The sequence below is a fragment of the Metarhizium acridum genome, assembly GCF_019434415.1.
Source record: "Metarhizium acridum strain ARSEF 324 chromosome Unknown scaffold_13, whole genome shotgun sequence".
Lineage (NCBI taxonomy): Eukaryota > Fungi > Ascomycota > Sordariomycetes > Hypocreales > Clavicipitaceae > Metarhizium > Metarhizium acridum.
The window spans coordinates 1,150,213-1,175,095 of NW_027094016.1; the positions used below are offsets into that span (position 1 = coordinate 1,150,213).

At 50.9% G+C, this 24,883-nt stretch overlaps 11 protein-coding genes across 11 annotated transcripts; 6 read left to right on the forward strand and 5 right to left on the reverse strand.

Moving 5' to 3' along the window:
• Positions 1-66: 66 nt before the first annotated feature.
• J3458_002943 (uncharacterized protein) lies at positions 67-528 on the forward strand (the record flags this gene model as incomplete). The annotated part of the gene is made up of 1 exon (XM_066117489.1): positions 67-528. One exon carries the CDS (start codon positions 67-69, stop codon positions 526-528), a length of 462 nt encoding a protein of 153 aa, XP_065977275.1.
• A 1,000-nt stretch (positions 529-1,528) lies between these two features.
• Positions 1,529-3,837, forward strand: J3458_002944 (uncharacterized protein). The gene is made up of 10 exons (XM_066117490.1): positions 1,529-2,093; positions 2,157-2,230; positions 2,300-2,367; positions 2,424-2,491; positions 2,553-2,627; positions 2,697-2,923; positions 3,002-3,113; positions 3,172-3,299; positions 3,366-3,530; positions 3,607-3,837. Exons 1-10 carry the CDS (start codon positions 1,663-1,665, stop codon positions 3,666-3,668), a joined length of 1,410 nt encoding a protein of 469 aa, XP_065977276.1. The 5' UTR covers positions 1,529-1,662; the 3' UTR covers positions 3,669-3,837.
• A 228-nt stretch (positions 3,838-4,065) lies between these two features.
• On the reverse strand, positions 4,066-6,018 carry PGM2 (Phosphoglucomutase-2; the record flags this gene model as incomplete). Its single annotated transcript, XM_066117491.1, has 5 exons — positions 4,066-4,358; positions 4,423-5,436; positions 5,518-5,721; positions 5,803-5,900; positions 5,966-6,018. The coding sequence occupies 5 exons, from the start codon at positions 6,016-6,018 to the stop codon at positions 4,066-4,068; spliced, it is 1,662 nt and encodes a 553-aa protein (XP_065977277.1).
• Positions 6,019-6,678: 660 nt separating this feature from the next.
• On the reverse strand, positions 6,679-7,399 carry rex2 (rna exonuclease; the record flags this gene model as incomplete). Its single annotated transcript, XM_007811361.1, has 2 exons — positions 6,679-7,203; positions 7,325-7,399. 2 exons carry the CDS (start codon positions 7,397-7,399, stop codon positions 6,679-6,681), a joined length of 600 nt encoding a protein of 199 aa, XP_007809552.1.
• Positions 7,400-8,246: 847 nt separating this feature from the next.
• On the forward strand, positions 8,247-10,188 carry J3458_002947 (uncharacterized protein). Its single transcript, XM_007811360.2, has one exon. The coding sequence runs from the start codon at positions 8,442-8,444 to the stop codon at positions 10,005-10,007; it is 1,566 nt and encodes a 521-aa protein (XP_007809551.1). The 5' UTR covers positions 8,247-8,441; the 3' UTR covers positions 10,008-10,188.
• A 658-nt stretch (positions 10,189-10,846) lies between these two features.
• J3458_002948 (uncharacterized protein) lies at positions 10,847-11,824 on the reverse strand (the record flags this gene model as incomplete). Its single annotated transcript, XM_007811359.2, has 1 exon — positions 10,847-11,824. One exon carries the CDS (start codon positions 11,822-11,824, stop codon positions 10,847-10,849), a length of 978 nt encoding a protein of 325 aa, XP_007809550.2.
• A 1,550-nt stretch (positions 11,825-13,374) lies between these two features.
• Positions 13,375-14,069, forward strand: J3458_002949 (uncharacterized protein; the record flags this gene model as incomplete). The annotated part of the gene is made up of 3 exons (XM_066117492.1): positions 13,375-13,494; positions 13,601-13,839; positions 13,931-14,069. 3 exons carry the CDS (start codon positions 13,375-13,377, stop codon positions 14,067-14,069), a joined length of 498 nt encoding a protein of 165 aa, XP_065977278.1.
• A 507-nt stretch (positions 14,070-14,576) lies between these two features.
• On the reverse strand, positions 14,577-15,729 carry RPS15 (40S ribosomal protein uS19). The gene is made up of 4 exons (XM_007811357.2): positions 15,549-15,729; positions 15,341-15,417; positions 14,902-15,198; positions 14,577-14,809 (listed from the first exon to the last, which is right to left on the reverse strand). The coding sequence occupies exons 1-4, from the start codon at positions 15,561-15,563 to the stop codon at positions 14,740-14,742; spliced, it is 459 nt and encodes a 152-aa protein (XP_007809548.1). The 5' UTR covers positions 15,564-15,729; the 3' UTR covers positions 14,577-14,739.
• A 1,968-nt stretch (positions 15,730-17,697) lies between these two features.
• J3458_002951 (uncharacterized protein) lies at positions 17,698-18,795 on the forward strand (the record flags this gene model as incomplete). Its single annotated transcript, XM_066117493.1, has 2 exons — positions 17,698-18,083; positions 18,138-18,795. The coding sequence occupies 2 exons, from the start codon at positions 17,698-17,700 to the stop codon at positions 18,793-18,795; spliced, it is 1,044 nt and encodes a 347-aa protein (XP_065977279.1).
• Positions 18,796-20,158: 1,363 nt separating this feature from the next.
• Positions 20,159-22,055, forward strand: TUB1_3 (alpha-tubulin; the record flags this gene model as incomplete). The annotated part of the gene is made up of 5 exons (XM_066117494.1): positions 20,159-20,170; positions 20,428-20,486; positions 20,569-20,879; positions 20,998-21,501; positions 21,580-22,055. 5 exons carry the CDS (start codon positions 20,159-20,161, stop codon positions 22,053-22,055), a joined length of 1,362 nt encoding a protein of 453 aa, XP_065977280.1.
• Positions 22,056-22,620: 565 nt separating this feature from the next.
• Positions 22,621-24,719, reverse strand: NOP12 (Nucleolar protein 12; the record flags this gene model as incomplete). Its single annotated transcript, XM_007811354.2, has 4 exons — positions 24,505-24,719; positions 24,346-24,412; positions 23,163-24,272; positions 22,621-23,079 (listed from the first exon to the last, which is right to left on the reverse strand). Exons 1-4 carry the CDS (start codon positions 24,513-24,515, stop codon positions 22,621-22,623), a joined length of 1,647 nt encoding a protein of 548 aa, XP_007809545.1. The 5' UTR covers positions 24,516-24,719.
• Positions 24,720-24,883: the final 164 nt, after the last annotated feature.

Sequence of the window (24,883 nt, forward strand, 5' to 3'; positions counted from 1 at the left end):
CTCATGAATGTCTGACTGCGTGAGGGAGTGCCCTACTCAATTGCTACTATTTGAGGTTCTCGGCCGATGAGGGAGAGACAGCTAGAGCCGCCATGTCTTGTGATATATGGCGGGCGAATGGCCTCGCGATACTGCCCAGGTGTTTCGACAATGTTTGTTTTCACCAGCCGGCTTCGATCTGCCTCGGATACCGACCGATCAATCTTGCAGTCGAGAGCCGCCTCATCGCCATCATTGAGCACGGCTGCCACCAGGGAAGCGTCATTTGCGGGCCCAATGCAGCAGTCGACTATTTCGCAGAACCGACTAGTTAACTATGCATGCTGCAAGTGCCGGTCCAGTCTAGCCCGTCCAACTGTCATGCATGAAGCACAAGCTTGGCTGGGTCCGGACATGGCTGGCTTGCTTTCGTGGCAGTCTGTGAGCAGTTGGAGTCGAACACTCGGCTCCGACTGCACTTCGCACTTGGCGGTTGTGGTCGCAGTCTGGCTGTGGGTGCCATTGCCATTGCTGGCATTATCGGTGTAAAGGCATGTAAAGGCACGCAGTCTTACGGACACTCACACTCACAAATCGCGGATGCTAATGCTGATGCCAAGTGGAGTATAGTATCACGATAGTCGGGGGGTGTTTGAGAACAGAGAGGGCGGTTCTGGCTCTCGCAGACACGGTAGGGTTTTTGGTTGCTGAGATGGCTGAAACTTGCAAAGGAATTCATGATAGCACGTCGTCTTGTTCAACGAAGGGATTCGGTTGTTGTGCAGAACGTACAGTGGTCAGACGAATGTGTATGGCGTTTACACGCGAGACTGATCAAATGATTATCACCACGCCTCTGACTTGGCACCAGTCACGATCTTCTGCAGGCAAAGCCAGCGTCGACACTTGTGCCAGTCTCTCCAGTCCAGAGCCAGATCGTACGTGTCTGGCACATAGCGTATGGGGGACTATGCCATCAGGATCTGTGCCTCTGTGCGCCATGCTGCCGTGTCGTGTCCTGGTCGACGAATGGAACCCCAGGCCATCGGGAACAAGAAAAGGGGAAGCAAAAGAAAAAAAAAAGATTGTCTGATCAGTCAAGTCTGGCTTTAGCAGCCCATCCCGTTGGACTACTAAAGCGGCCAAGCAGTCATGCCCTCCTGGTGGCCATGCGGCTCTTGCCAAATGGTGCAGCGCGAAGTCGGGGGTGGACACTGGAAACCTGCCCAGTTCCTTCCCCAGACCCTCGACCTTGCATTTCCCTCCCGGCTCCCGACATACTTCGTGTCGCCGTGGACCAACTCGAAAAAGCATTGTGCACCGTGATAGAGGCCCAATTCCTTCTTGTTCGTGTCGCTCGTTTTCCAATGGCCAGTCGTTCGGGAAAGCGTCTATAACAAATCAACATCCCCGTTTCCATTTGCTCTTGCCCCCCAACTCTGCCATTGTATATTCATACGAGATCCGTGCCCAACCACGGCCATGGGCACAACCAAACGCTTCAAGATCAAATACGCACTCCTCATCGAATTTCTAACATCCTCGAGAATGGCATTTTAGTTGCAGAGTTTCGGTTGAACCTTTTCCAGGCGAGTCCCCAGTGATGAGAGACAAGGGCCTTTGGGTTTGCAAGAGTGTAACCGAGGAGAGCCGCTCCATGTCCGATAATCCAAAGTTTGGAAAATGGACATGCCCGAGACCGACGACGTCATCTTGCTGAAGGGGTGCTATTTGGAGGCATACCGATCTGATGACATTGCTCTCAAGTTAGAGGGCTTGCGTATTGCATTGAACGAACCCAGCACTTCTTATTTGGCCGTTACCGTCAGGGAAATCGGTAGCGTTGCTCGTCGTCTTCGCGAATTAGCCGACATTGCTCAGGTGAACCGAGACTGCCTGGCCTATGTGCTGGACCCCCTGAACATTGTGTTGCCCTGTCTGTCCAAGTCCTTGAGGGATATCAAGACCCATTATGATCGGTGTTCGCTGTCAAAGGAAAATCGATGGAGGAATATGTATCATTGCATGAAGGATGAAGTCAATGGCCTGTCGTTGCCCGAGAGATTCAACATCTATTATCAATACGCTACGCATCTACGGAATTTTCTTAGAAGGTTGGCTTTTCATCTTTACGTGTGGCGGCGCTGGCTAAGATTCGTCCTAACAATGTAATTCAGAACACCCTCTTCAAGGTACAAGATGAAAAGTCTCGAGCGTCGAATACTCCGTTTACGAGAGGCCAGGGGAATTGGTAGGTAAAGACAAACTTGGATAGCTCTGCTTTGAATCAAGGCCTGATATCGCTCTAACTTTAGTTCAGGCCCGCCGTGTGTACTTCAAGCAGGCCCGCTTGTTCTCCATTCAGGATATCCATATCGATTGGACCCGGTCTGTTCGGCCAGTATTGATAATAAACATCCGAGTCATGCTGACCATTATATCAGATAACCCACTGGGCTGAACATATCTTCTCTTCTCCCTGGCCGCGGACGCCAATTAAAAATGCGGCACAGTAAGTCTAGCAAGAGACGTCAGTTGCCAAGCTGGCATTGTGTTCTAAAATAGAGGGTTAGGACCATATCTTTGGGACCACATCATGAGCTAGGTCACTACGACATCCCGATGTATTCGAAAGTTCTCTTGCGACAGTAAACTCCCCTCCCTTTCAGTCAAACATATATGTTTAGGCCGTCAACCCATTTGACTAACTCCAACAGGTCCTTCGACGGTGATAAAGTATCGCTTATCGTGTTCTTGAACTCGCAAGACGACTGTGCATATCTACTCCTCCGAATGTTCAAAGATGAGAAGCCGTGGTTTTCACTTCGCGGTGCCCACGAACTTTGCATCAAGAGACGCGGCAACTCATTGCAATTTCGTCGTTGGAGTATGAATGCCAATAACTCCAAGATTTGGGCCAGATTATGTTTCAACGCATGGGAAGGTATGGCTTGGTGTAGTCTACCAGTAACAACCGTATCACCGAGCATTCTGCAAAACACATTGCTGACTGCAGCTATAGATATAGTCCTCATGTACTGCACCTTCGTATCCCTCAAGGCAAGGAACCATCGTACCCTCCAATGCGGCCGCAAGGAGCTGGCACTGGGCAAGGAGAAAAGGCTCTTCCAAGCGTATGGACCTAGGGCTTTCACTTTCTCGACACGGAAGTATACTAACCAATTCCGTAAGGCGTATATTTGACGATGGCTTCGACCATTCCCTGATTGTATATCAAGACGGTGCCACGGGTGGTCTTCGACTTCACGCAGCAGTTTGGGAAGGCGAACTGCGCCAATGTCCTGTCTGGACTGCATTTGGTAATAAGCCCATTGACAGCTGTGATTGACATCAAAAATGCCACATTATATTAACAAGAAGCTCAGTAACCGAACAAGCCAGATACACAAACTGGATTAGGCGAGGCTCCTCTCGTCGCAAAGTCTGGCTATCGGAGATCCGACTCTTTGTATTCTGCAAGCAGTATCGAGAACATAGTCAGCGCAAAGGACCAGCTGGCGAGTTTCAAATCAACTTTGTCAGCGATCGCGGTACGTCTTGCTTATAATAACTATTATTTGGAGGACTCGTGTCGCAGCATTTGACTCCTTGCTGATATACCTTTAGCTGCTGAACACTTTGAAAGCCTCTTTTACCCATTTCAACTGGTAGCTTCACGACTGAAATGATAATGAAACGATGATCCCTGGCGCCCGGAATCCAAAAAGATTGAATTTTAGGTCCTACTTTGGCGTTATTGGAACAGGGAGGCAGGGAGGTCATGTTCCCCGTCCCCATTTTTTTTTCTCTCACTTTTTTTTGCACGCATTTGATACCAAGTTGACTTTCCTGATGAATAAGTTTGCAAACATAGCGAGCGGGACGACTATCTCATCTCAATTTTTATTACGTTTCAAGCTATATTATAACCGTATTTTATTATTTTCTTGGAAAACGCTAGAATGCAATCATCTGTCATCGCATGTGAGCGGGATGTTATGAAACATAAGACTCATAATCAACATCCCATCTCAAATCTCCATGTCATTCTGAGCACAAAGGAACAAAAACTCTTTGAAGTGTCATTTAGGTCTTGACATCAGGCTCATCACGGCCAACATGCTCCTTGAACTTGAGCAATTCCGTAGCGAACTTGACTTCGGCCTTGAGGAAATCCTGGGCGTCCATGTCATATGTTGACGGGTCACTACTGTGCTGCTCAATGTACAAACGGATAGTGGCGCCGGAAGAGCCTGTCCCGGAGAGACGTACAACGATGCGGCTGCCAGTGGAGAAACACGCGTAGAGGCCTTGGTTGGAGGACACGGAACCGTCGAGGTCGGTATAGGAGAAGTTGCCTGCATTTGTGACGGTGCGTTCTGTAAAACAAAGCCAAATTCGTCAGTATATCTTTCTGCATGAGGGAGTGGGTTGTGAACTTGCCTCCGATCTTGCTACCGACAAACTTGGGGTCAGCAACCAGATCCTTCAGCACACCAACAACCTTATTGGCACCATCTGAATCGACATTCTCGTAGTCATAACGGGTGAAGAATGTACGGCCATACTGGGTCCAAAAATCCTTCTGGATCTGCTTGATAGAGGGTGTGACTGCAGGGTTTTGAACACCAATGCCAGCAATGATATTGAGCCAAGCGACAATAGCCCAGAGGCCATCCTTTTCACGGATATGGTCGCTGCCTGTTCCAAAACTCTCCTCGCCGCAAATAGATAGCTTCTTGGCGTCAAATAGGGCACAAAAGAACTTCCAGCCGGTGGGGACCTCGTAGCAATCTAGTTTCTGGGCTTGAGCTACGCGGTCGACGGCGCCAGAAGTGGGCATGGAGCGAGCGAGGCCGTTGACGCCATTCTTCTGAAAGTAAGGAATTAACTTGGCGTGATGGGCGATGATGGCGAGCGAATCACCGGGAGATACGAAGGCGTTGGCGCCGTAGATCATGTTGCGGTCGCCATCGCCATCTGAAGCGGCTCCAAAGGGGATGTTGTTCTTATCGACGACCTCGACGAGGGAGTGGGCGTATGTGAGGTTGGGGTCTGGATGGCCGCCGTTGAAGTCGGGGCTGGGCTCGCAGTTTTGTGTAGCGCCAGTGAGGCCGAGCTCCTTTTCGAAGATGGCCTTTCCGTAGGGCCCAGTGACACCACTGAGGCCATCGAAGAGCACTTTAAAGTCGGGGTGGGAGCTGAAGAATTTCTTGATGGTGGGGAAGTCGAAGATGTCCTTGAGCATGGTGACGTAGTCGGCGGTGCTGTCGATGATTTCGACTTCGAGAGAACCATAGGTGCGAGTGCCAACGGTGGAGATGTCGATTTCAGGGATGGAAGCTAGCTTGTATGAAGTGAGGGTCTTGGAGGTTTCGTAGATCTTGTTTGTTACGGACTCGGGGGCAGGGCCGCCGTTGGCAAGGTTGTACTTGATGCCGAAATCGTTCTTGGGCCCTGCAAAGAAGTCACCAGGAGAGGTCAGCCTCTAATCAACATCGTGTGTTGCATCTTTTAGAGGAGGGGAGCAAAGTATACCGCCTGGGTTGTGGCTAGCGGTGAGCAAGATACCGCCAGTGGCCTTTCGGAGTCGAATGACATGGCTCGCCGCCGGCGTCGACAGAATACCGTTTTGTCCGATGAGAAGCTTTTTAACACCGTAGGCAGCGCTGATTTTGGCAATCAGTTGAATCACTTCGGGGTTCCAGTATCGACCATCACCGCCGATGACGAGGAATGAGTCTGGCAAGCACGGATATTAGCTCTGGCGAGCTTGCAGGGGCTTGGCAAGCCTGTGCTTCGATGCACCAAATTCGAACTAACCTTTGACTCCTTCAGGGATCGACAACAAAATACTCGTGACGAAGGCCTCGCTGTAATGAGGCTTCTGGAAAACAGTAACCTTCTTGCGAAGGCCGGACCTGAATATCAATTGTGTTAACCTCATGTGATGGAGGGGCCAAAGCCAGCGACAGGGGGAACTTACGTGCCAGGCTTCTGGTCCTGGAAGGGCTCAAACTCGACAGTCTTGATATCCATTATGGCTATGTCTCAGAGACGGGTTTTATTTTGGAAATTGAGAAAATAGAGAAGAAGACAAATTGGCTAGAATGGCCAACGGCAGATTAGAGGAGCTCAAGCCGTTGGGAGACAAGAGATCGGGAGGGGGAGGGGAAGCTCGTTGGAGCTGGGTTGACGTAGTGGGGATATCATGGATTGTGAGAGGGGCTGTTTTCGCCAGGGTTGATCGACGTGTCAAATCGACACTGTGGGATTGGCGGCTCATCAGAGTTTACTGTACAGTGTGTGGACATTGGCGGGATTTTGCGATATGCATGGGTTCAGCTGTGTAATAAGAGTCGATCTGAACGACCAGTGTGTGGACACTATTGAAACGCGGTGCTCAACGTGGCGGCGGCGGTATTTCTCTTCCATTGGGGGGTTGGGGATTGCGATGAGGACATCCACGTTAAATGGGGGATATTATCGCATATCATTGTACCTAAAGACATTCAATGGGATCCCGTACGGGGCAGTTAAGTTGGATGGGGACTGTTGACGGTAGTACTGAGTGAATTTGGGCTCATAATAAGCCGTCTAGTCAATGTTGGATTATTGGATCGTCGGACGGTCTCCAACCACCAAAAACCACCCAGTCACACCACAACTACATACTTATCACATCAGCCCCAGCCACCTTTACGACACTCGCTGAAAAATTGCCTGCCGATAATACCTGGCCTCTTCGATGCTCTCCAGAATATCATCTCTAGCCAGGTGCCTTCCCTTCTTGGCCGGTGCTTGAGCCATAATCTCCCGCGAACACCATCTTCTGCCAGCCTCCTTGATGGCACTAATGTCCAAGATGCGGTAGTGCAAGTGGTCAATGACCTTGGCATAAGGCTCTCTTCGCAGGAACGCCCTATCTGCATGGACGCTGTTCCCGGCCAGTAAAGCCTTGCGCTTCTCGGGTATAAAGCTCGTGATATAATTGTACAGTCCCCCGGCAGCTTGCTCGGGTGTGGTCGACGATGCCAGGACGGCAGCGGTTAAACCAGAGTTGCCGTGTGTTTGAGTACACCATTCATCCATCTGATCTAATCGGGAGGCAGGACAGTGAATGACAGCGTGGTATCCTCCTTGATCTATGATTTCTAGATTGCCAGTCGTGATGATGCAATATATCTCAATGATCTCCTCCGTGTCAGGGTTCAGCCCTGTCATCTAGTATCATGACCATGTGAGTACAATGTCCGGGCTGAGCTACACCGACATGTAGCCGGTAGGGTTCCCGCCCGCGAGCAAGCCTCGCGGTCCCAAATCGAGACAAGACCGGAGAACTTACCTCGCAATCAATCCAGACAAGGGGATCATCCGTCGTTGCACCCGAAGGCGGGGCACCACCGGCTCCGGGTGCCATGGCCGTTGGTTGAAGGTTGCCTGTCGCCCCTGCACTGAGCAGCCAAGCTTTTGTTGGAGCGGAAAGTATTGGCCAATTAAACGCTATACGAAGCCACGAGGAAGCAGTTGACTGGCTTGACCTGTCAGCAATGGATTGAATCCAGGGGCGAAGCTTCCTACTTAAGTTTGGCTGGTAGCGGAGGTAATGGATGCTGAAGTTCCATGTGTCCCAACTGAATTCTACGATGTGTGGAGGTGATCCACTTTGGGCAGAGTTGTCCAGCTTTGTGAAGTGGGCCGATTGTGACATGTCGGATGTGTACAATGATATATGTATGACCTTTGGCCGACGGAAACAGACGCCGCCTTCCACTCGGAAAGCTTGTAATCTCCCAAGTAGTAGACTCACGCCGGCCAAAATTGCAAAACGTTATTCGGTGAACGCCAGGTATGAGTGACGAACGGGCCAGCGTACTCGTGGAGATGAATGTGGTCAACTGGTCTGTTGTGGTCTTGTTTGGAGGGAGACAAGGGACTCCCTCAATTTGCACGTGTTCAATGTTCAGCGCAAAGGGTGCCCCATCTGTCGCGTCAGTCACCTTCTATTGGCCCGCTTTGTCCCCGAAACGCCCCAGCTAGGGCCGCATAGTGCTGAAACGTTACGTGGGGTGTCCTCAAGTCCACTGATTCTCAATAGCTTACCTATGATTGGCAGTCTCCGCGGGCCTTGTTACCTACCATCCCCCACCCTCCCCGTTCGGGAAGCTCCAATCTTGAACTAAGATCGTCACCTTGTCTTTCGTGATATATTTAGGTTTATCAGCCTGCATATTGTATCCCCTCCTTTTCCGTTGCCGGAGGCCTTGTGGATCTTCGTTTCAACCACCTACATAAATGAAGCATCCCATCATGCTTCTTGCACCCCATCATTGCTTACAAGAGCTCAAGTCGATCCGAACCACTTTCGGCATCAAATACTCCATGTGCGGCGTGAATTTGCATCCTTAAGACATATAGAAGGTATTTTAAGGCGCAGATATATCCCCAATTTTCTTCCCATTATGGCTGGCGTCGTCGACCCAGAGTTTGCCAACACGGCGACCACGACTCTCGACAAACCTGAGATGTCCCAAACTCCACCCCGCTTCATCATCATCGGCGCCGGCTCGCGAGGTAACGCCTACGCCAACGCCATTGAAAAGGTCACCAATGGAGTGGTGGCTGCAGTTTGCGAGCCCCTTAAATTCAAACGAGAGACACTTGGTCAGAAATACATCTGGGGCAGCGGCGGCCCCCAAGAAGGGCAATCCTTTACCAGCTGGAACGAGTTTGTCGACTACGAAAAGGACCGCCGAAAGCGTGCTGCCGTGGGTGAAGAGGTCCCCGAGGGCGTCGACGGTGCCTTTGTCTGTGTCCTTGATGATATGCACAGAAAAGTTGTCGTAGCTCTTGCCGAGCTGGATCTGCACATCATGTGTGAGAAGCCGCTGGCGACCAACATGGACGACTGCCTGGCAATGTACAAGGCTGTCAAGCCCTTGAAAGGCTCCAAGATTTTCTCCATCGGACACGTCTTAAGATACAGCCCTCACAATATCATGTTGCGAAAGTTACTCGTCGATGAGCAAGTGATTGGTGACGTGAATAGTGTTGTCCACACGGAACCTGTGGGATGGTGGCACTTTGCCCATTCTTTCGTCCGAGGAAACTGGAGGAATGATAAGACCTCTGCGCCATCTCTACTGACCAAGAGTTGTCACGACATCGATCTCTTGCTCTGGCTCGTCTCAGCACCCGCAAAAGCTGGCCAAGGAGAGCCACATCTCCCCGACTACATCACTTCGACCGGCGGAGTGCAATTCTTTAAAAAGAGCCGCAAGCCCGCCGCCGCCGGAAATGCCACCAACTGTATGAAGTGTCCCCTCGGAGACTCCGGCTGCAAGTTTTCCGCCAAAAACATCTACCTGGGCGACAGAATCGGGCTTGCGCGCGGAAACACCAAGTGGCCCGTTGACATCGTCGTCCACGACATTGAGGACTACAAGACGGACGAAGAGCGCCGCCAGGTCATGGTCAAGACCCTTAGCGAAGACTGGGACGAATCGACTCCTGAGGAAGAGGTCAGCAAACGCCAATGGTATGGTCGCTGCGTCTACGAAACAGACAACAATGTCTGTGACGAACAGTTCGTCACCATCACTTGGCCCGAGTCCGTACGCCCTGCCAAGCGTGTCACCTTCCATATGTCCGCACAGACCAAGCGACAGTGCGAACGAGTAAGCACATTCTACGGTGAGCATGGCGAGATTCACGCCGACTCGAGGAAGATTGTTGTGGAGAACTTTGCCACAGGAGAGACTAAGACATACGAGCCTACTGTTACTGATCTTGGACACGGTGGCGGTGATACGGGTCTTGCGCAACAGTTTGTGCTGGCATGCGACAAGGTCAAGAACCATGGGTGGGGTGGGGAGAAGGCCCAGAATGAGGTTGTGGGATGTACTCTTGAAGATGTCATTCGTAGTCACGCGCTGGTGTTTGCAGCCGAAGACGCCAGAGTCAACAAGAGGATTGTCGACTGGCGACAGTGGTGGGATGACAATGTTACCAAAGCTATTAGTGCTTGATATGAGAGTGCGTTTGAGGTAAGTCAATGGCAGGTAAAGTGTATCCCCTAAAAGCAGCGAAGACTACAATTATGTAGCTGCGGGGATAAGCAACCAATTGAAAGCTTAAGTTTACATGGTACCTTAATCCCTTAACATTTTATATAATAATATAAGTGCCCATAAAAATCTAGGTTATAAAACGCTACATCATAAACGCTATAATCTTCACTATTATTAATGTCACTTGACGTCACCAGCTGCTACCCAGGGCCCTGTGGATACTGTGACCTAGTTGTAGTCTTCGCTGCTTTTAGGGGATAACGCGTGACGAATGCATGAACGTCGAATTGTGGTAGCACGAGAAATATATCAGAATTTTTACTGAGGTACGAGTCTACATAAGAGACACTGCAACCCCTTGCCCACATGAATTAATTCAGGAGCTTACCAGAGTGTTTTGTCTAATTAAACATGTGGAATGAGCAAAAAAAAAAAAGAAAAAAAAAAAAAAAGAAGAAGAAGAAGAAGAAGAAGACGCGCACAAAATGCAACTGTCCTAGTCCGGCCGTAGGGAGGCAAGTACCCAGTATATTTTGCTTCAGTGATCCAAGAAGACTCTTGACGTCGCCTTCGATCTCTCTCTCGAGGGAAACAAAACAGACAAAAAGACGAAACATGTTCAAAACGCAAGTCGCATACTCTCCGTAAGAAGTAATGACCTTTCGAGGAGCACCCATCCGTGGCCCGAAATGGCCATCAAAGACAGTGGTTGGGCTAGAGATGTAGAGTCTAGAGGGTTCTCCCGATGCACAAGCAAACCCGATACTCCGAATCAATTGCAATCGAAACCGACAATTTCATACTCTAGGATGGAGTTTAAAACAGTCCAGCTTCAACTTTTCTCCATTTCCAAGAAGACCCTTTTCCTCGAGAAAGCTGAGCATCACGAGTGCAGAATTAGGCTTCCAGTCTCCTGCCTTCAAAGACCTTTTCACTTCATCAACCGAAAGAAGCTGGAAGCCTTCGATGGCATCGGGCTCGCATGGCTTTGGCTCAAACCACTCAGGCACATGGAGGTCGAAAGTGTAGCGAACCCCCGGTTCCAGCTGCCCACTTTCCGAGCCAGCGATTTTAGTTTTCCTGTCGTAAAACGAAATCAAACGACCGGCAACAAGAGTCCCCAAGCGCTCGCCTTGCCTTGTCGCTACTTGGCAGGTTTCCACGTCGACCATCAAGCCAGCTTCCTCCATAGCCTCCCTGGCCATGGTTTTAATCGGGATATTTCCATCGCTGGGCGCCACAGCACCGGCAGCAAGCTGATCGTATTTTCCGGCATAAGTAACGTGTGGCGACCTCTTGGCGACCCAGATGTGCGGAATGCTGTTGCCGCTCTTGAAGGTGTACATGGTCATATGGGCTCCCGCAGTAACGATTCCGAATACTCCACGTACTGGCGAAGGAACCTTTAGCCAGGCAATTCGGGGTGGAAGGCCGAGGATAGGGTGGTATTCTGGGGAGTCATTTTCGTAGTATTGTTGAAGCCAGGAGTCGAGTCGGTCGATCTTGTCCATGTTTTCTGCACAGAAATCCACAAATGCTCTGTCGCAAGCGTGTGCCATGCACTCGCCGGGTCTAGGCTCTATGTTCAAGAGCACGGTCTTTTTGTCTAGATCGATTTCGAACCCGCGGACATTCCAGTTCATCTCCGTGATGAAGCTTGAAAGAATATATCCCACAGGCTTGTCATGGTCTAAAACGAAGAACCGGAATAACGAGTCCTGTTCTTTGTTGAAACAGAACTTGTTGCAGTTCTGCACTACCTGAGCGAATTCCATTGTTTCCGAGTCAAGGCTATATGATGTGCTTGATGGTGAGGGACCGAGAGTTGAAGAAGGCGTTGATACGAGAGACTTATATGCTAACGACTGGCGAATTGTGACAGTTTGCACTGCCATCGGTGCCATTTTCAACCCTTTGCTGAAGATTCACACGATTCATAAAGGGCGATTGTTTCTCATGCGCTTGTTCACTCAAATTCCCCACCACGTCTTGAAGATGGGCCCTGATCTTTTGTTTAGAAGCTGCATTGACCACGATCTGTGATGAGCACTCTTTTCCCTGGCCCGCATCAAGGTGTGGAAGCCGTGTTAGTGCCGTGAGCCGTGAATTATGCTATGGTCTTCTCCTTTGGTAAGAAAACCAAGTCATGGGACTGGCCAATGATGCTGCTGGTACCGGAACGGCATATCTGACATCTGTCCAGTTGGATTGCAAAAATACAACGAAAAAGAAAGAGCCGTTTTATACGAATACAGTCCGAGTTGCTAGCCTCGACTTCTGAGCACAAGAGGCCTTCCCCTTTTGCTCTGCCCAGCTCAACAACCGTACGCTAAAACACAATTTCCGTCTCGAGCTCGTCACAAATAGTCGTGTTACACATGCAGGAACGCAATGATCCTTCATAGGAGGGGTGGACGAATTCTCTCCACAATCATTCACAGAGTATCGTGGCTTTTTTTTTCCTTCTTTGTTGCGAATGGTATTCACATTCCGGGTTTCTGGGATCAGTAGCAGTCTCTCTCCGGTATAAGACTCCTAAAAGTCCAAGGATGCTGGCCTATAGGGAGAGTTTGCATTGGCTGCCATATGCAGGCTGCTCATCGACTGCAAGACGGGAAGAGGGCTTTCCTTAGGATTGTCCGATTGGGCGTGAGGAAAACAAGTTGATGCAGCCATGCTCACCGTTGCGGAGAAAGAGGAGGCCACTCGCCGCCACAGTGTTGTACTTTACAGACACATCGCTCTCATCGGTCTCTCATCGGTATTTGCTTTTTGAGACATGGCTTTCGGCCAACGACGCTTGTATATTGCCACGTTGACATTCTTGGCGATTAGGCGTCGGCACATGGCTTTCTCGCTAGAAAGCTCTCTGCAGGGTCCCAGAAGGGCGAGGAACTTTACCCGGGGGGCAGCATTCTCCAGAGGCCTCTATACAGGTTCGGTGCATCGTTGGTGTTTTGGTACAACATTGTGCTACGTCTTACCACTCGGCGCGATACCCTTATGTGGTCATGTACACAGAACGCAATGAAACCGAGATTGGTAAGACGTCTCGTGAGAAAAGATATTGTGAAGGCAACCGCGGGGATTGCATCGCCGATTGCACCCGTGTTAAGTCTAAGATTGTGAAAGTTGATATCGTGTAAGTCCTCCGTGTAACGCTCTAGGTTGGGATAAATGTAAGCCGACACTCTGATTGGCCGGCGCCCGCTTACCTAAACGGAAGTGGATTGCAACACCATACAACCTCACCTTTTGGCCCCGTCGCCTCTTCTGCTCGTCCCCTCCACGACCAGCAACAATTGACGTCGTCAGGTCCGCCAAAATGTTCGCCGCACGACAAAGGGCAGGCCATATTGCCCGTCAGCTTCCGCGGACAGCTCGCACCTACGCATCCGACGCCCATGGCCACCACAAGGCCGCCGAGGTCAACGAGTCTTTCGGGGTACGTTTTCTGGGGGAGAAGGGCGCTCCCGCACCAGCCGCACCGCCCCCCCCATTGCGAAGCATTGAATCTGGCTAACCGGAGGAATTCTTGTGCGCCGTTGCAGAAAGGATCCATCGCCACCGTTGCCGCCTTCTTCGGAGGTGTCTTGTTATATCAGTTTGCCCCCAAGCAGGGCGAGGACTCATCCGTCTCCAGCCTGATCCATAAGTATCTCTCGCGAAAGGAGGACTGGGAGGAGACCAATGCTCTGCACACCAAGGCTATGGAACAGGCTGGTTTCGACCGAAACCTCTTCGAGAACGCCTCCAACAAGCACAGATTCGTTGACGTTGCGTACCCTGAGTATGTTTCCTTGGCCCTGTCAACCAGCGGCACACTTCTGCCCCTCTGGATCATTGGGACTAGCAACGTTGGCTGACGTTCCTAATTTCAGGGCTTTCCAATCTCACGCTCCCAGGAATATCCAAGCTGGTCACCTTGTGAACCTTGACCATGTGGTGGAGCACTATAAGCAGAAGCACCTCGAGGACGAGGACAGGAAAGCGAAGAAATTGGCCGAGCAGAAGGTATAGAACCGTGGGAAGCAAACTGTATAGTTAATCGCGATAGAGAGGAAATCGTGTCATGTCCATATAGAAGAGACGTCTTCTTCTTATTCTTTTTATAAAGTATTCGTTCCTGGTAATGGGCCATGTGCGGTTGTTTTAGGTTCCGTCTTCGTGCAACTGCCACGTTGATATTCACTATAGCCATTTATGTTTGATGACTGGACTCCCTCATGCTACCGGTATTCCCTTGGCCACTATATTTGTGAGACGGTCCAAAAGTGTAGAGGCATGATCCCCGCGGGGCAGGTAATGTCAATCCGTGGTATCCACGGGAATAGATGGCTATGGCTTGATGCTATGGTGATGCTGTGGCTCACAGACTCTTATTCTTGCTTCGATGTCCCAAGGCTATGCGATGGTTCACAGCAATCTCAAAGCGACATTTGAGTGGCTCGTCCGTACGGTACTATGCGTCACAATCAGGGATACAATTTCACACGAACCTAAGCCCAAATTGCGAGACACAGAGATATGCAAAAAGCGACGATGCATCCTTATTGTACTATCATGGTACTCATAGTCATCACAGCAACCTTCGATAGAGCCATCGCCACTCTACCAAGCCCAGTCCATTTTCGCCCATAAATGTCCGTGAATGCAAAAACCACCCAAGACCACCACCAAAACGACCTTCTTATTTGAGGGGAATGAAGCGAGAAGAGTTGGTGGCACCAATACCGGGTCGGCCGTGCTTGACAGGCTTGCTGCAAAGGTTGTTAGGAAACGTGCTCATAATGGCCTTTGTCCAATCCACATCATTCCTGCTCGAATGTGCTTGAATGGGAAATAAACATACTATGAGATGGAGAACTCAGCAAGGTAGTGGCCAACCATCTCAGGCTTGATCTCCACCTGGTTGAACTCCTTGCCGGAGTAGATACCAATGACGCTACCAATCATCTCGGGAACGACAATCATGTCGCGAAGGTGAGTCTTGACCAAGTCAGGCTTCTCGTTGGGCTTAGCCTCCTGCTTAGCCTTGCGGAGCTTCTTGATCAAACCCATAGGGCGGCGCTTCAGGCCACGGTTGATCCTGCGGCGAGCACGGGCGTGAACAACATCACGCAGCTGGTCTGAGGTGAGGTCCAGGAGGCTGAAGAAAAGAAAATTAGCATCATGCTATTCTTGAACGACGATGTGAAAAGAGAGATCGGGGTCGTTTCGCATGGCGTAAAGGATTGGTGCATGTGTAATAAATAGTCTATTTGGCGTTGTGGCTGTATGAAGCAACATACTTGTCAAGGTCGATTCCTCGGTAGGAAAACTTGCGGAACGCTCTTCTCTTCTTGAGCTCGGCGGCCTCCTCGGCGTTCTGCAGAACAAACCATGGTCAGTACCTATGCCACTAACAATATCGGGATAATTGCACGTCTATCTCCAGCACGGCCGCCGCGTCGTCGGCGCCCCGGAAAGTGTTCGAGGACATCGAGGAATTGAACATACGTATTCGTCAGCCATGATCGCGGTTGTGTTGATTTCGGATTCGCCTATCGATGCACGGTATCGACGAGCGAATGTGGTGGCCGGGATGGAGTCGTTTTAGAAGGCTGTTGAGTCGCTTGCGGATTGACGAACTATCCACTTCCAAAATTTGCTCGTAGGGTTTTCATGCCCTTCACCCCTCACATCACGTGGTATGGGGGACAGGCGACGACCCTCTTTCCTCTTTCCCTCACACAGATTTCAATTTGTGGGAGCTCGTCTTACATAACCAGACAAATCACATGACCCGACCCCAGGAATTCACTCTGTTGCAAGTCTGAGTGTTTCAGTTGTCATCCGCCTCCCGGGCCAGAGACCCTCGACGTACTGCGGCTTTGTTTTGTGAGTGATGTTGGTCATAACATTCGATTTTTACAAGACGGAGCATATTCAGCTGAATGTCTCTTGCTTTTCTGATGCGCGGGTGGTTTTGCCATGATTTTTTTTTCGACAGCACATTCTTCTGAGACTGCAACCGTGAATGTGACGAGACCAGTCTGTATATCTTGGCAAGTGAGGAATTCACCAGGGACGGATTTGTTAAAACATAACGCTCCACCCACCTGTATGATATGTCTCGCCCCCAAAACTCCGTGCTCCCTGGAGCATTCGGTAATATATTACCGAGCAGGTCAAGCCAAGCGAAAGTCAAGCGAAAGGAGGACTGGAAAACCGCCACGGAGGATTACATGTCACTGGATGGCTTGGTTCCCCCGTGTTGGTCCAACCAGAAAATGGCCAAGCCCTGGGAATTTCCATAATCGACGCTTGGTACTACTCCGTGTTGTACCCCGTATGTCGGTTCCTGTGCCAGTTCCCTTGGCGAGAACAGCACATACGTACTTCGTGTCATATCACCGCCAAGTGTACCCGGTAGACCAGTGACTATTCAGAACGCGTCCCCGCACGCGCATATAGAGTTTTGTATTCTCCCTCATCAGACAGATTGAATGCAGGGCGACGGCGGGCAGTACCGGTGCCAGCCTCAGTCGGCTCCGACCAACGAGTCTGGTGTACATGCAACAAATGTAACGAGTAATTTACTACTGGGCAGTACGGCGTAACACCAAGCTTGTGCGCGTCTTGGCAAGCCTAGTGCTCCACGAAATGCATTACGCTGTCATTATTCACAAACGCGAACTACAGCAGCATGCACGTTGCCGGGCAGAGGTGCGAACGCTGGACCGCTGGACCGCTGGGCCAAAGAGCGCGACGGCTTCCATTTACCATTCATGGGGAGTTGCGAGGCACTAGCCCAGATTGCCACATGAAGCAATTTTATTTTGATACACGGCCCGGCTTGTAATCAGAGCCATGGGACAGCTTGGCACCGATTGCTGTGAGATGAAGACAAGGGACGCCTTGGGTTCGTCGGCATCGCCATGTCGGGGAGGCGGGTTTGAGTTTTGAGATTCGAAAAGCTGGACTGCCGAGCCACTTGGGCAGCGCACTTGGCAGCCTGGCGCTCAATGTTGTTGGGCTTGGCAGTCTCGGCGTCGTCTTCATTTCGCCCTCATGAGATAACTGCCAAGCCTTGAAGCTCCAGCCCAAGCCCCAAACTACTTTTCATGCTGAGCCGGCGTCCCCCCCCAGCAATTCCAGCAGAGCAATGTGCTGCGATATGTTGCATTCATATACGGCCTTGTCCTTCCTCGTCGGATTTCATCTAGATACCGCCCTGGTTGGCCATTCATGCGTGCCGTGTCCAAGGCTCCCGGTTCATCAAGTCAGCTATCCCGAAGAACCTCGCCTGTCCAACCATCCCTCCGACTGTGAGCTGTCGCTTGGTGTTGGTCCAAGCACCGCCCTTTGTGTGTCTGGCCTCGTCATCAGTCTAGCTACAGACTCTGTCGGATAGAGGGCACCGCGTATATGTCGTCAATCGAGCTGCTGAATCCTCGCAGCCTAGTTTAGAAGACCATCTTCGGAAGACGTCTTGAAGGCCATGTGTTCCCGCGCATGCGGAAAAGCATTTCCAGCTGTTGACAAATGACCATATTGTCACTTCGAGAAACCTTGTCCGTAAACAACGAGCTACGTCTGGGTCGACTGCAAAGACATATCACATCACCAGCGGGACGGCTGCACTGTTGGTGTCGATCGCCGCAGAATGGCGTCTCCTCAACCAGCACTTGGTTCTACTTCGACTCAACCGTCTCCTCTCACATCAACAACATCGACCTTGCTATCTGTCACACGTACGAGTCCTACCTCAACAACCGCAACCCTTCCAGCATTGACGACGCCATGGGGAAGTCCTCAGAGCTGCACCTGGACATATGTTGTCAGTCACCCCGAAGAGACTGCCTCGCCAGGCGCCGTCGCATTTCTGGACCTCGAGCCCATGCCCGGAGCCAGCACTTTGTCGTGTTATCCTAATGGCATGTTCTCATATGGTCGCACAGGCATATTCAGTCCAGGTACATGCCCTGGTGGGTGGACGACTGCATCAGTCCAATCGAATACAGATAGAACTACGGCTATTTGCTGCTCCTAGTAAGTCTTGACCAAATGATTGCTGTTGTCGATTTTCACGCTGACCTACGTAAGTGGATATACTTTTCGTGGATCAGACTGTAGACGCTCCGTGGCGACAGGCCTGGCCGTGCCCATCACCTACGACACGATAGCAGGTACATACGATGTTCTTACCCAATACACAACAACATTGTATAGTGCCATGTTGGCAGTCAGCACCATTCAGGTGCAATTTACAGCTGAGGACAAGAAGGAACTGGGAATCGGCTCAGATCAAGATGACGTATCTCGCACCTTGTCCATGGGTGCCCGTATTGGCATCGCCGTGGGTGCTTGCGCATTCGTATTGCTCTGCCTTTGCCTAATCTATTACCTCCTTGCCATGAGGCGACGGTCTCGAGAGGGCTTGACCAAGGACCGCCTGATGCGGGACTTGAAAACTATGCACCGTCGCGGGCCATCGCATGTCGATGGCCCGTACGCGGGAGATTTGAGCATGTCTTCCACCATCTCTAGTACACAAACAGCGTACGAACGACGTGAGCCACCACCCGCATACGATCCGGGTCGCGCGAGGAGGATTCCCGAAAGCCGTGATGCTGATAGTGGCAGACAGCGAGACGGACAAATTAGAGCGCTCAACGAGCAGAAGGCGGTGATAGAGCAACGCATCGAAGAACTGCAAATGCAGGAGACTGCGCGACATGAGCCCTTGGCGCCTAGAAATTGAAAGCACCAACGGAACGGTTATGAATTGAGGAATAGGCTTTGTTACTTGTTTCATACGATACCTTTTGGGGCGTTTGGCGTATACCTGAGTCGGAACATTTGAGGATGGATTTGCATGGCATTATTCGGCGTATAAACACGAGGCATTGGACAAGTACCTAGGTATTCACATGTCGTAACTAGAATCAAATCGCGCAGTCGCATGGATGCGAAATATTTACATAAAGGTTTGCACTGACTCAACATGTTCAACAGCACGCTAATTTCGCAGTGACTGTCCATGCTCTCGGCCAAGGGCAGAGGCACTTCCCCTTGTACGTATGGAAAAGATAGCTGGTGAGGGAATGACACACCAACGTTGCGCCGTTCAAGGCTGTGATGATTTGTTGTGCGTACGAATGATACCTTCTATAGCTCGAGTTCTTAGGTGCCATGGATAGATAGCATAACGTCGGACTGGCCGGAGTATTTTCTTTCTTTCTTTCTTTCTTTTTTTGTTTTCCTTTTTTTTTTTTTTTTTTTTTTTTTTTAGCATGGCAAGAGGACGACGCCGTGGTTCTGCGGCATATCGACTTGGCCTTAAAGCTTTAAACAATAACGATAGTGAATATAGTAACTCCGTACAGTCTCGGAAATGATTGTAGATCAGTGGTCACACCGTCCGATTGGCAGAAACTTGAGCAGCCCAATGTTGTCGTTGGTGCCCGTCTCCATGTTGCTGGAAATCAATGCGCTAATGGAAATGTAGAGATGACATGACCGTTTGCGAGATATCTTGGCCGGTCGTTATCTGATGATGCGGCTGGACAAGCACGCATCTGACCGTCCAGCTGGGGGCATCAATCACCGTTGAAAACGTCAAGTTGACTGCACATGTGGCTGGGGCAGTCAATCTCAATTGTTGCGCTAGGCTGCTAGGTACTTAAGTAGCTAGGCTCTAGCGCAAGCCACAGCCCCTGCATTCTGGAGACATTGGGCCCCTCACCACTTTCACTGGAGGCTTGGAGCGCTCTGGTCGGCTGCCAATGAGCGGTGAGCGGTCGAGGTGACCTTGCAGCTCACCGGGATTCACGGTTTGCCGCAGGTACCGGGTACTACTGTGCAATCTGTCTCTCCACTCCAGCACCCGCTGCCCCTGTGGCGCCGTGTGCTCAATTGCTGACGTCGACCCCGCCATATGCCCACAGCATGTCCCAGGTATGTAGAGTCTGGTGCGGCCTGGCAAATCATCGTCACCACCTCCTGTCTACTCAAGTGGTCCCTTTTCTCCTACCACAGCGCTGTGCGCCTAGTTCGTCCAACCGTCTCTAAGCATCTCGAGATAGCTTTGCCGTTGACAGGTTCTACGACTGCGTATACGAAAAATGAAGGGCGAGGTAAGGATTTGATATAGTCGTGAGCTGCCGCTGTGCTCGCGTTGCTACATGTCCGTCACTCAATGGGCCAGCACCACGTCCACCACAGCTATTCAATGTGCCCCTTATCTCTCTCTCTCTCTCTCTCTCTCTCTCTCTCTCTCTCTCTCTCTCTCTCTCTCTCTCTCTCTCTCTCTCTCTCTCTCTCTGGCTCGCTCGCTGCCGTTGCTGCCTTTTTGCATAGCTGAGCTTCTGCTAATCGCCTTGCCTATAACTAGATTCTTCACCTTCATCTGGGCCAAGCTGGTGTCCAGCTGGGTAACTCTGCTTGGGAGCTGTACGTCGTGTCTTCGTAGTTACATGCCATCTGTACACTCCGCTCTGGCTAGAAACAATGTTTATAACGTTTGTCGATATAGCTACCTTCTCGAACACGGCCTTGGTCCTGATGGCCGCCCCGACCCCAATGCCAAGGATGTCGGCGATCCAGGCTCTTTCGAGACTTTCTTCACAGAGACGAGCAATGGCAAGCACGTTCCTCGATCCATCTTCATGGATCTTGACCCCTCTCCCATCGACGAGATCCGAACTGGTCCTTACCGTCAGCTCTTCCACCCCGAACTGTTGATCAGCGGAAAGGAGGATGCGGCCAACAACTATGCTCGTGGCCACTACACCATTGGAAAGGAGATGGTTGACACTGTCATGGAGCGCGTTCGCCGCGTTACTGGTGAGTAAATACAACCCGAGGCGGACTTTCCACATTATCGTCAACGTGGAGGGGGAGATTGTCCATCTCCTAGTCTGGTAGTGGGTTTTTGAAATTAATTCGAGATAACTTGGGATAGACAACTGCAACTCTCTTCAGGGCTTCCTGATCTTCCACTCCTTTGGTGGCGGCACCGGCTCTGGTTTCGGTGCTCTCATGCTGGAACGCCTTGCCACTGAGTACGGCAAGAAGACCAAGCTCGAGTTCGCCGTTTACCCTTCGCCTCGTACCAATACTTCGGTTGTTGAGCCTTACAATGCCGTCCTCTCCACGCACAGCACTATTGAAAACTCGGACTGTACTTTCCTCGTCGATAACGAAGCTGTCTACGATATTTGCCGCCGCAACCTGGATATTACCCGGCCCTCGCACGAGCATCTCAATCGTTTGATCGCCCAGGTTGTGAGCTCCATAACTTCGTCTCTGCGATTTGACGGTGCTCTCAACGTCGATCTCAACGAGTTCCAGACCAACCTGGTTCCTTACCCACGTATCCATTACCCATTGATCAGCTATGCTCCCGTTGTTTCTGCTTCCAAGAGCAAGCACGAAAGCTTCAAGGTTGCCGACCTCACTTTCCAGTGTACGTTTATAAACCCAACAAACTTTAACTTCTTCCCCTGGATCCCTGGGTATTTGTCTAACATGGTGGCCGAAACAGGTTTCGAGCCTAACAATCAGATGGTTGTCTGCGACCCTCGCAACGGCAAGTACATGGCTGTCGCTCTCTTGTACCGTGGCGACGTTGTCCCCCGCGACTGCACCGCCGCCATTGCACAAGTCAAGGCCAAGGCCTCCTTTAACTTGGTCGAGTGGTGTCCTACCGGTTTCAAGCTCGGAATCAACTACCAGAAGCCCATGGCTGTCCCCGCCCCCGCCGAAGACGGCGCTCTTGCCTCTGTTGAGCGATCCGTCTCCATGCTCTCCAACACCACCGCAATTGCTGAGGCCTGGTCCCGACTTGACCACAAGTTCGACCTCATGCACAGCAAGCGCGCCTTCGTGCACTGGTATGTTGGTGAAGGTATGGAGGAGGGTGAATTTACCGAGGCTCGTGAAGATTTGGCTGCCCTTGAGAAGGATTATGAGGAGGTTGCTGCCGATGGCATCGAAGCCGAGGAGGAGCTCGAGTACTAAGGATGATGATTCATTCACTACACTTCTGCATCTTTACAGAGCTGGAGTCTTGATTGTCGTTTGAGCCTTTGGGCTGTCAAGCAGTAAAAGACTCCTAGTATGCTCGGTATACTTTGTTGAACGGAGATTTCGATCCTAACGGCCTTGGTATCAAGTAATATCGAGATGAGCAAAGTAACGATGGAAATTACTGGAATGAATATAGGATCCTTTGGGAAATGGGAAAAAGCCTTTTCATTTTATTAATTGAGCGCCATGCCTAATATATAGGCAGTCTGCCTCGTTTCTTTGGCAGGCAGGCGAAGTTGATGTTGAGATATCCCCTTAACTCATTTATTTTATGCGTAATTATCTTGTGTCATGTTCTGGTTCGCGGGAAGATGTATTTTTCGCCAGAAGCTGATCTACTCTTTTCGGGGAACACGAGCAGTCATATGAAAGTGTTTGAGACATGACGAGACGAATCTTCGTATCTAATGTGCTTATGCTTTTTAGCTAGCTATGCCTATAAATGTACGTAAACGCCAGAAAAAAAAGAAGAAAAAAAGACCATGAAGTCCACCCTCTATGAAGACTTCTTCCTCCACTCGGCTGCTCTCCTTGTCGCCCTATTCTGAGGCCTCCCCTTGCCCTTCTTCTTGCCTAACTTCAAATCCTTCGGTTTCCCATCTTTGGACGATGCGCGATTGCCCTCGAACACAACCTTTTGGTTCGGCATGGTGTTGAGACTGTCACTGCCTGATTTCTTGCGATGCATGAAGCCTCCTGCACGGCCGAGGAGCCTGTTTGCTCGTCCGGCGGCAGCTTGCTGCTCGGGTGTGAGTTTCTGCGAGTACTCTGTGTTGCGGGACTTGCTGTCGGCCGCGACGGCCTTCGCCAGAGCGCGCTCCTGTGTGCGAGCGGTCTTGCGAGGGTCCTTGGCTCTGGTTACGCGAAGTTTGCGGGGTAGCATGGGGGGGAATTTTTTGCCGTCAGAAAGGAGAGCCGCTTCGACATCGTTGGCGTCCTGTAATGTCTGGGTCAACTATGGGTGAAAGACATTTGGCGGGTGCGTTAGGGTCCAAAAAAAAAAAAAAAAACGGAAAAAAGTATTACATAGAAACTTACGTAGAATTGGACGTATGCGAAACCTTTGCCAACTCTTGTCTTGGGATCGCGAACGACACGGACATTCTCGACTTTGCCCGTCTTGCTGAATGTTCGCCAGAGGCCTTCTTCGATATCGGAGGGAACCTTGGTACGCTTTTTTTCAACATTTTCACCCCCCTCGTTGGTGTTAACGACGGTTTCGTCGTCAACGAAGCCCAAGTTGCCGACGAATATGCACCGACGGTGATCTGTGGGACTGGGGTGCGCAACGCTGTCTACACGAATGTGACGGCCGAGAATTTCGGTGCCGTTGAGCTTGGAGGCGACGAGTCTGGCGGCGGCCGGGGTAGAGAAGACAGCGTAGGCGTTGGCGGACTTGGTCGTGGCTCCCATGAGAGACTTTGTGATGTAAGCCGCTCTTTTGGGCATGGAGCCCGTAGAGAAGGCGACGGATCGGAAGCGGATGGATTCGAGTTTTTGGGCGGGCATGCCCTGCGGATCCAGGACGGAGGAGAGATGGGTGAGAAGGGCCTTCTTGGCAGCTTTGGAGGAAATGGCTTCTGTTGAGACATTGGCTAGGAAGACTGTTCGTGACGCCTTTTCGATATCCGAGTCTGTAGATTTCTGTGCCAAGCTTTCGTGGACTGGAACCACATCTTCCTCGTCCTTATCGTCTTTCTCCTCTGCTTTTTGTCGCTTGCCCGAGGGTTCCTCTTCGTCATCCTTTGTCAAATCGGCCATGTACTTTGCTTCTAGGTCCTCGTTGTCATCCTTCCTCTTCCGTTTTCTCTCACGTCTGGGTTGATTCCCATCTTTATCTGCCTCCGCAACTTGGTCTCCACCTTCAGCCATGGAAATATCCTCCCCTTTCTCTACCAGGTCTTCTTCACCATTTTCATCCTCTGCCACATCGTCACCACTGTCCTCATTGGTTGAGGAATTGTCTTTGCTATCCTCATCGTCGTCGTAGTCTAGTTCTTCGCTAATTTCTGACAGCTCCTCAACATTCTCTGCCGAGTCCTCATCTTCGTTGTTTTCGGTCTCAGTTGCTGACTTGAGGGTTTCGCGGGGCTCCCTCTCCAGCAACGCAGAGTAGCGAGACGCCGAGGGAGCTTGTACAGGACCCGACTGTCAGGCGTTAGTTGCATTTAAGCTGATAACAGATAGAATAATAATAAGTCAAGTGCATTCATGTACGTACACTGCTGGCAAACAAGGCGTCGAGGGTGGGGTCAATTGCTTTGGATGAAGCCTGCAACAGTGAGCTTCTGAGCCTTGTTAGTCAAATGATTATTGGACATGAGTGGAAAAAGAAACAGCAATGATAACCAAAGGATAATCAATTGCAGCTTCAACATACTTCTTAGCCATATTTGGGGAGGATTGGCTGTGCGGCCAAAGTGTCGTTGTTTGAGAGGGCTCGGTTTGCAGGTTTCCCTGCTAGCTAGTCGACCTTATCTGCAGCCAAAGAAAAAAAAAAATTCGATAAATATTCCCCAACTTCGTTGGACCCCAAGTCGAAGAGCTGGTGCACTTGGCACACAAATGAGGCCAGGCCAAGTGGGCCACAACCACAGCCACTAGCTAGAGCCTTGCGGCCGGAAGAATGCGTCATTGGCTTCAGGCTCGCGGCTGGATGTGCAAGGTCCCCATGACCTCGTTTGTGCCGCGATTCACCGCCGGAAGTCCCACCATTTGCCTGCCCGCTGTCGGTGTTACTACATGCGCTGTACGAAATG